General features: G+C 39.1%; 1 protein-coding gene and 1 long non-coding RNA gene across 2 annotated transcripts; one reads left to right on the top strand and one right to left on the bottom strand.

The window, feature by feature from the left end:
• Positions 1-124: 124 nt before the first annotated feature.
• LOC132977821 (uncharacterized) lies at positions 125-787 on the bottom strand. Its single transcript, XR_009673853.1, has 2 exons — positions 464-787; positions 125-401 (listed from the first exon to the last, which is right to left on the bottom strand). It is a non-coding gene; the product is annotated as an uncharacterized LOC132977821 (long non-coding RNA).
• Positions 788-5,559: 4,772 nt separating this feature from the next.
• Positions 5,560-9,324, top strand: smug1 (single-strand-selective monofunctional uracil-DNA glycosylase 1). Its single transcript, XM_061042667.1, has 2 exons — positions 5,560-6,018; positions 7,566-9,324. The coding sequence occupies exons 1-2, from the start codon at positions 5,716-5,718 to the stop codon at positions 8,130-8,132; spliced, it is 870 nt and encodes a 289-aa protein (XP_060898650.1). The 5' UTR covers positions 5,560-5,715; the 3' UTR covers positions 8,133-9,324.
• Positions 9,325-9,456: the final 132 nt, after the last annotated feature.

Genomic DNA, 9,456 nt, shown 5'->3' with positions numbered 1-9,456 from the left:
ATGACTGAGGGACATTTGTCTTCTTGTTTTGTTGACTTTTTACTGTGTTTCTTTTTCTCCCGTTTTTTTTTTAAAGATGAGACTTTTCTGTGATGAACAGTGGTCCTGTTTTGTACTTGATCTATTTGATTTTTGCAAAAAAGAAAAAAAAAAAAGGTTTTTATTGTTGTTCAAATATATCTCCATTTGGTACTCTGCGGGGCAGTGGGTATTGTTTATCCTGATGTGTTGGCAACAAAATGGGATGAAGTGGTAAGAAAACATATTCGAGCTTGTTTCTAATGTTATCTTGTGTGGCCCATTTTGAGTTTAAAGGATTGTTACTTTAAAGCAGGAATTTCCTTTTATAGAGCAAAGAAATCACTCGTTGACCTCTAGTTTTGACCAGATCCCGGTTGAATCTGAAGCTAAAATAGTGTTAAGCTTTGAGACGTGGTCTTGTAGTTTGAATATAATTTCAAACTGTAAGATATCACTGAGCTTTTCAACACAGGAGACGGTCATTGACTATATTCTTAAATAATCAGAAATGTTTATTTTTGATTAGTGGTGACTTTTATGCACAAAATCGACCTACACAGAAAACTAGAAATGCTTTCAATACAGTTTGTTGCCTCTGTTTCAGTGAAATCAAAAAGAAATCTGAGTAACTGAGTGTTTGTTAAAAAAAAGATCTTACTATAAAGGACTTCCCAAAAAAAAGCATGATTAAGGACAACCTGAATGAGAGTGTTTCCATGGCAGAGAAAGTGTTGAGTCTCAGGTGATCACCTGTGTCTCACCTTCTGTGTCGTGTGAGACGTTCTGAGGACTCGGGGGAGGGTACAGGAAGGCAGCCTTAGCAGGTCATCCTCCCACACTGACTGAGAGTCGGGCTGACGTGCGTTCAGCCGTGTGTGTAAATACGGTTCACACTCGCAATCTCCTAGGCAGATCAGTGCTCTGTCATTACGTCCTGGTCAGCGGTGCAGATATCCCACTTGATGTCCCATTATGTTGTTTGTACAGACTCACATTCTGTGTGAGGTTAGCGGGGGTATACAAAATCTTGTGGCCTTAGTGTGTTTCTGTTTTCTTTGCCTTTTTCTCAGCTGTTTGTTATTGTGGATCAGATGTATTTACTAAGATGAGACAACCTTTCATCATCATTGTATGTTTTTTTTTTTCTGTCTGAAAGTTGTCATGGTTACAGAATGTTGACAGCTTCATTGGCGCCTAAACAGTCCAACATGTCCGACTGTTGTGGGAGGTTGTGTTTTGATGAAAATGAATATTTTGGTCATTGTTACTGATTTGTAACACAGTTAGTCCCAAAGGGAGCCCCTCAGTCGTGCTAAACTGTTTCCTACTGCAGTGCTTTGGCTGATGGTAGCCTGAGCAGAATCAATACTTTCTTGACTGTACTACACACTAACAATTGCCTTTTTTCTCCAAATATTGTGTGGTTGGTGTGTAACGATGGATGTCTGTCATGTCATTGGGTTTAGCCTTAAGTAATTGCGGACACACAAATAATCATGTAGTACTAAATGATATCGTAACAAATGATTTCTTTACCTATGATGACCTTTGGTTGTACTGTGTGAAGGTCTTTTGACAGTCAGACGGTTGATCAGGGCCACTTCACTGCCTGTTGGGGAAATTTCTCAAACTCGATTCTTTCTTGGTGGTATGTTGGTGTTCTATCAGTGCTGGGTCGGAGGATGTCTGCTAGATTGAACACATGTATATATCGAGATTTTACAGCTGTTCTTCTGTGCTGCAGAAGGAAAAGGATATCTGAAACCATCCCTTTTTTATTTGAAGCTGTAGACAAAATGTGGAAGTGGAATTCCAGGTTGCATTATCCTGTTTCTAAGTGGTCCTTTTTTGTGTTGGGTGCAAAAATACAGCTTAGTACTGAGTTATGTGATGTTATACCTAAAGTATTATTGGGAAGATTTCTTTAGATGGTCTACTGATATCAAGGCAAAGTTATGTTACGATATAAGTGTGTACAGAGATGTCGTCGGTTTTACCTGAATTTAAGATCAAGTCAAACCCAGTGGCAGGAAAAGGGTCAAGTTTGAGAAATGTGTTTATTTGCTCTAGGAACATTATTCCTAATCAGTGGAAGGGATGCTGAAGGCTCGAGTACATATTGAAAAATCTAAAGGGCAATACAGTATATAGATTACGTCGCTTGTTAATCCATTTAGTCATTTATTGTTTATGGTATTATCAATCTCATTGTTTAAAATGCAATAGTATCCTTGAGTCTCAGATCATTTGTTTCTAAGATTGAGGTTTAATCTTTTTGTTTTTCTGACAGACAAGGATTGCTTTGTCTGAGAATTATCTCATCCCATTTTTAAGGTTTGTTCCAAGGACCATTTTTTTAATCTGATGAAATTGTAAACACTGGAGTGGAAGGGAAAAAACACAAAAAAAGACAGATTTTTTTTTTTTTCCTTCAGACTGTACTAGTAGATTTTTAGGTTTTAGACAAAGCCTATTTCTCCTCAACTTCACACAGACGGCAAACAGAACAATTTGTATCAGTACAGTTGAGAGGCCACAATGTTTGCTAATTTTGACATTAGAGGCAATATTACCACAAGAAAATGTTTCTTTCTTATACGAAGTCCCTGGTAATTGTAGTAAATTATATTGATAATGGTATTAGATGAACAACAGCATAACAGTAGCTATCACAGATTAGTTTTCTTTGTAAGTCTTGCATGCAGAGTTATGGTCCTCAGTTAAGATAGGATCTTGATAATTATTTTGTGTAGGAAAATGAGTGCATAAGAATAACTTTCTAAATAATGTTACAATGATTATTGTAAAATGGGCTTACTAATATGTACCCTTGTGATCCAATTAGTTTCAAGTATATGAAAATCAGAGGAGAGGCTTCTTACTATAATGCTGAAATAAAAAAAAAAATTGGAAAAGAATGTCTGTTTGCTGACTGTTTATTTTATTTTGGTGTTTCATTGAAATCACAAGATGAGGATGATGTCATTTTCTGTCTTACGTTTAACTCCTATGTTAAATGTAAAAATTTGGTATATGCAAACTTAATTTTGTGAACCTCAGAGCAGACAAAGCCTTGCACCCCTCCTGAGATCTTTGCAGCGCCTCCTGGGCTCCAGGTTAGGAACCAATGGCCTAGAGGTGGCCTGCTGCAAGTCATTCCCAACTCTCTCACATTCTTACTCTATCCACTGTCCTCTTTAACAAAGGCAAAAAGTGACTAAAAGAATGCTCTTTAAAAAACAACATTTGTCCCTTTTCAAAATGTATTTTAACCCAATATGTATGTGGACTTATTTGCTCTCAATCTTAGCATGAATGCAAATAAAGGGCAGACGCTCTGGATGCATCATCTGACTGCATTGTTATATCTGTTGTCTTAATGTGTTGTCTCAGTTAACCAATCAATCAATTTTTAATTGTACAGTATAGGGCAAATTCATACAAAATGCTAACTCAAGGTACTTTACAGAAACAGCATGTCTAGACCGGACTTAACATTAATCCACCATGAGCAAAGCACTTGGCAACATTTAGCACAATAACAGTGGCAGAAGCTATGTTTGGATCTTTAAAGGCTACGGTGATAAGTTGCAGATGCTTTTCCCAGTTCCTTTGGTTCTCGTTCACGTAGCACCGGATCATCTGGAGTTTAGGTTTTGGTTAATCTGTTCCACCTGTCTGTTAGAGGCCGGATGGTAAGGAGTAGTCTGGGTCTTCGTGATCTGGATAAGCTAGCATACATTCTGAAACTGGTAACTCTCACAGCTGTGACCCAAGTCAGGCTCCAAATCAAACTATGAAGTAGTACACAAGCTTCCTTGCTGTTGTTTCAGCCCCTTAGTCAGGAACAGGAATGGATTTTATCCATCGGGTAAACTGGTCTATTATGACAAGAATTAACTAGTTTCTAGAACTCAATATTAGAAACAGGCCAAAGATATCTAAATGGAGACGGGCAAGGGGTGCTCCGCTTGGTGGCTTTGTAGCTTGGCCCTTTTCACTGTTCCTATAACTTTTCATGCATTGCAGTGCTCACGAGTAGTATCACAATCACATGTATAATTCTGCCGGCAGGCCACCGGAAAACGCAGATGCAACAAAATGTATTGAGCCATGTTGCTGTCGAACTGGCCCGCCACGAAATAACGAAGCAGCATAATGTGTGGTGGCATAACAGCGGAACACACCCACAGTGTTTCCCCTCAGTTCAGGCTTAAATGACAGAGTGTTTGAACTTAACCTGATTTCTGAAACAGAGCTCTGATGTGTTATCTGACTGTGTTGATATACCGTTTGTCTTGCTGTGTGGTCCGACTGGTTTGTTACACATGGTCGTCTTGATGTGTTGTCTTACTGTGTTGATAAAGCTTTTGTCTCAACATCTTAGACATTGGTGTTAAACCTGTCGTCTATCTCTGTGTTGTTAATGCCTGTTGTGTGACTGCGTTGTTGTCTCCCTGATGTGCCAATTGACAGCGTTGTTATCCCTGTTTTCTGACCGTAATTTTTATCCATCATGCTGATGTAATGTCAGACTGTGTTGTACTCGTAAGACTTGTCTTCTGACTGTAATGTTATACCTATCATGTGACTGTGAGTTATACCTGTCGTGCTGATGTGTTGTCTTACTGTGTTGTTATACCTGGCACATGTCTTTGTTGTAATACCTGTCATCTGAATATGTCGAAATGTATAACCTTTCATACTGATATGCCTGTGCATATAAATCGACCTACACAGAAAACTAGAAATGCTTTCAATACAGTTTGTTGCCTCTGTTTCAGTGAAATCAAAAAGAAATCTGAGTAACTTTGAGTGTTTGTTAAAAAAAAAGATCTTACTCTAAACCAGGACTTCCAAAAAAAAAGCATGATTAAGGACAACCTGAATGAGAGTGTTTCCATGGCAGAGAAAGTGTTGAGTCTCAGGTGATCACCTGTGTCTCACCTTCTGTGTCGTGTGAGACGTTCTGAGGACTCAGGGGAGGGTACAGGAAGGCAGCCTTTATATGACTGTGCTGTTGTACATGTCCTCTAACAATGTTGTTATACTTCATCCTGATTAATATATGATCATGTTTGTAACATATAATCTTCATCTGTTTTCTGTCTGTGTTGTTCTGTTGTCTTGATGTCTTGTTATACATGTAGACTAGATCTGTTGTCTTATTGGTTTGTCTGACTGTGTTGTTATACCTGTTGTTCCTACGTGTTGTCTAACTGTGTCGTTATAGCTGTCATCCTTATATGTTTACCAATTGAGTTATAATGTGTTCTTGATGCGTTGTCTGACTTTGTTATACATTTCGTCTTGGTGTGTTGCGTGACTGTGTTATTATACATGTTGTCTGGATAATTTGTTATGCATGTGGTTCTGATATGTCATCTGACTGTAATAATTTGATTTGTCATCTGACTGCGTTGTATCAAATCTTTGTATTTGACCCTTGACTGTGAAGGTTGGCCAATGCTGGTTGCTGTAATGACACCAGTGATGCGATAGGGGGCAGCAGCCACTTCGACCGCGACCAGATGACGACGAAGGAAACGCAGCATAGAGCAGAGGAAGAAAACACGACTGAACGCCTCCTATACAACTATTTTTTACATTTATTTAACTTGAAAGAAGCCGTCAAAGCGTAAAGTTAATGCGTGTTTATCGGACAAACGGGTACAACCTTAAGACGCTCACGACATGTCAGATGACGCTACGGCTGCAGGTGAAACGGGTGAGGAGGTCGCGCGTGGAGATGATGGGCAGAAGCCTTTGTGTGAATCCGCTCAGCTGACCCCTTCCTCCAGGTTTCTGCGGGCTGAACTGGAGTTGAACGCACACCTTCGCCAGCTCACCTTCAGCGAGCCCGTCCGGTACATCTACAACCCGCTGGAGTACGCCTGGGACACACACCGCTGCTACGTGGAGAGGTACTGTCAGGCTGGACAAAAGATTCTGTTTCTGGGGATGAACCCAGGACCCTTCGGCATGGCACAGACAGGGGTGAGCGCAGCATTAAAGTATATCCGCATTTTGTTCGTGTTCAACTTAATGATAATAATATAGTAGCTATTAACTCATTTACTACGCACAGGTGGTCTTTACTCATTGGTTGGCTATGAATGCGAAGTTTACCAAAACAATAACAAGCCGTGATTCTAGCTACAATTTGTTTTGCTGTCTCTTATTTAGTGAAAACATAGATTTAAATGTCACTTGTTTTTTTTCCAGTCTCTATAGCTGTACTTTCTGGTGTGATACCTCACACAAACACGTTTTACAAGCTATAATATGACACCTAGTAGTGCAGGGGTGGGCAACTGGCGGCCCCCATCAACCTTAAATGTGGCCCCTCAGGTTAATTTTTTACACATCAATTAATTGGAAACATGAAGAAAACATGGATGAAATCTGCCATGAAATCATGAAAACCAGAAATATGTCCATAATAATATCTGATCACTGGTATGTGTTGAGATAAATTTGAGACATGATCGACTGTAATCGTTTAATGTGGCCCTCTGGCAGTGAGAATTAAATGAATGTGGCCCTGGCTGTGACCAAAGTTGCCCATCCCTGTAGTAGTGTAATGGCAGATAAGAATACTGAATTCAACACACACACACACAAACATAAACCAAAAATATGAATATTATTGATGCATTAGACATTTAAAGAGGCACCTTGTATATGTTTGTATTTGTCTTATTTAATATTTTTATATTATTCTGTGTTCACTAAATGCTTAACAGTCAAGAGTCACTGCTAATAATGAGAAACTTGCTTTCCCGGTAACATTACACATTTTTTAAATATAATTTCTACTAAATTTTTGACATCTACTGGCAAAAAACAACAAGTGTTTGTCTTCCTTTTCATCTTTGAATTTTGTTAGAACCCCAGAGGTCAGTCTTTTGGTATCTCATGATTTGGTTTTGGTTCTTGGGGTCGTAATTTGATCTAAACTAAAATTTTGATTCAAATCTGATTGACAATACAGTCACTATATGTTACAAATTAACATTTCTAGGTCAATTTCAGTCTGCTGTTCACTAAGAAGCTGCAAATTGTTATTTTACACTGAAATGCTCAATGAAATGTCTTCAAGATAATGCATCTTTAATATTTGTAATGTTTTTATGAGCTGACATCTCCCAGCGATTTAAAAAAAAAAAAAAAATGTGATCATAAATCTAAAGCCATGTACCAAAGAACTCAGCTTTTTATTTCATTTTTCAGCCTACTCGTCTAGGAGCAAAACAACAACGAGAGCCTTATGTGTTCTTGAATTTTTTCACACTGCATGCACAGGCAGCCACACTCCACAGGGTGCTCCCAGCTGTTCCCCCCAGATGTGCTCAGGCATTTTTGGAACAGCTGTTCCTAGCGGGACCCCTGTTCTCCTCACTAGATGTTTGTGTGCTGATTACTTAAAACAAAATTCTATTTCAAATTCTTTGAATCTAGTTTAAATACATACAAAATGTGCTGTTATTTTTTTTCCGTTATGTGTTCACAAAAGCTAAAGTGATCAACTTTTCCTGCCACAGGTCCCCTTTGGTGAAGTCAGGTCTGTTGTTGATTGGCTTAAGATCACCGGGGAGGTGGGTCATCCTCCTGACGAGCATCCAAAGCGACAGATCACAGGACTCGCCTGCACTCAGAGGGAAGTGAGCGGCGCTCGTTTCTGGGGCTTCTTCAGGAAACTTTGTGGTGAACCAGCTCGGTTCTTCCAGCACTGCTTTGTGCACAATCTATGCCCACTCATCTTTATGAGTGCCAGTGGGAAGAATTTAACCCCACCTGAGCTGCTTGTGGGCGAACGGGAGAAGCTCCTCGTCCTGTGTGACATTGCACTGTGCCAGGTTGTGAAGGCGCTGGGCGTTTCCATGGTGATCGGGATTGGGAGGGTGGCAGAGCAGCGGGCACGGCGAGCTCTGACTGCTGCAGGTGTCAGTGTGCGAGTGGAGGGCATCATGCATCCATCACCCAGAAACCCAAAGGCTAACAAGGGCTGGGAGGAAGAAGCCAAAGCTAAACTGACAGAACTTGGAGTCATGTCACTGCTGGCCAACAAGTTATCTGACAGTCTTCTTATCCCCAGCAGCAAGGAGTGAGCTCGACCAAGATGTGAGGAGCCAGAGTAAGAAGCTTGCTATTGTGGCATTCTTTTACAGTATGATTTGCTGCTTTAAAGTGCAGACTCACATTTAAACTCACAAAAGTGTTTGTGTGTTTTAGTAAATGCTTTCACCTTCAGTAACAACAGCAGAAAAAAAATAGGGCCCGACGGATAGAGGATTTCTGGGGCTGATATCGAAATTGGGGATAGAAAAAAATCGGATACCAATATTTTGGTCGATATCTTTGATAGAGCTGTGTTCGATCTGTCGAGATATAGATATACACACTTATTGCTTTGATCCCTCAAATGCAGTTATCAAACACTTGTGTAAAAAAAGATATACAGTATAAGGAAGACAAGAAGGTAATTTAACTGGAGACGTACATGCTGTGCGTGTACATGCATCAGCGCTTGATTGACGCTCTGAAGAGTGATGCTTGTTGTAATCCATATCACACACTCTGCTGGTGAAAGAGAACTGCTAGTTTAACACTATTGAACTCAAATGAAATGCTTTTTGACTGGTTAGTAATTCTAGGAATATCGGCACATATCTGCAATAAAATTAGCCATGCCCGTTAGTCACTGGATATGCTATTACCAGCTGATATTATTGGCTGCCTAATAAATGGGTGGGGCTCTACTTGCTATACACTAATCTTCTGATTCATGTCTGCCTTTTCATATTGGGTTAAAACTGCTTTCCGTGTGTACTTGAATGCTGAGAACCTATGCTCAGGGTGTTTGTAAGTGTTAGTGTTATATTTTTTTTATACGTTCATTGAACTTCTTGAAACTGTTGTTTTCAGGGAAAGGCCAGATATTTGCGTATGAGTGAATGCCTCTCCTAGTATGTTTGAACTAATTATGATGCATACAAGGACACACACACATACCTCTAAATATTACTGCAAAAATGTGATTGAGAGTATGTTACTGTTATGCACGTATTGGACATTTTTATCTAAATGCAAACTGTATTAATTCTTTACTAAATCTTTACTGGATCAATTATAAGAAAAACTATTCATGAAGAGTACACTTTAGGACCTGCTGTAGCTTTTTCTGATGGAAACATTGCAGTATTCAGAATTACTCTTATACAAATATTTTGTAGAAAAAAGTGTTTTTCATGATGGAAGCTCTACAATAATATTACTTATTACTTTTTATAACTTACTTTTTTTTTTTTATTGCCTTTTTTTGTAAATACGTTTTATATGTTTACGCATTGTTTATACATTTTCCCAAAGTTTTACCACAGCATGTCTGTCTGATCAGTTTTCTTGAAATGAACTTAAATTGAATTTCAAGTT

This window comes from Labrus mixtus, chromosome 7, assembly GCF_963584025.1.
Source record: "Labrus mixtus chromosome 7, fLabMix1.1, whole genome shotgun sequence".
NCBI lineage: Eukaryota > Metazoa > Chordata > Actinopteri > Labriformes > Labridae > Labrus > Labrus mixtus.
Note: the sequence above shows the minus strand (reverse complement) of the source record. Positions and strands in the feature narration are given on the sequence as shown.

Bases quoted from the DNA above. Each gene is read 5' to 3' on its own strand.
- smug1 (XM_061042667.1), top strand. From the start codon at position 5,716: ATGTCAGATGACGCTACGGCTGCAGGTGAAACGGGTGAGGAGGTCGCG. The intron at 6,019-7,565 runs GTGAGCGCAGCA...TTCCTGCCACAG, and splicing joins TCGGCATGGCACAGACAGGG to GTCCCCTTTGGTGAAGTCAG.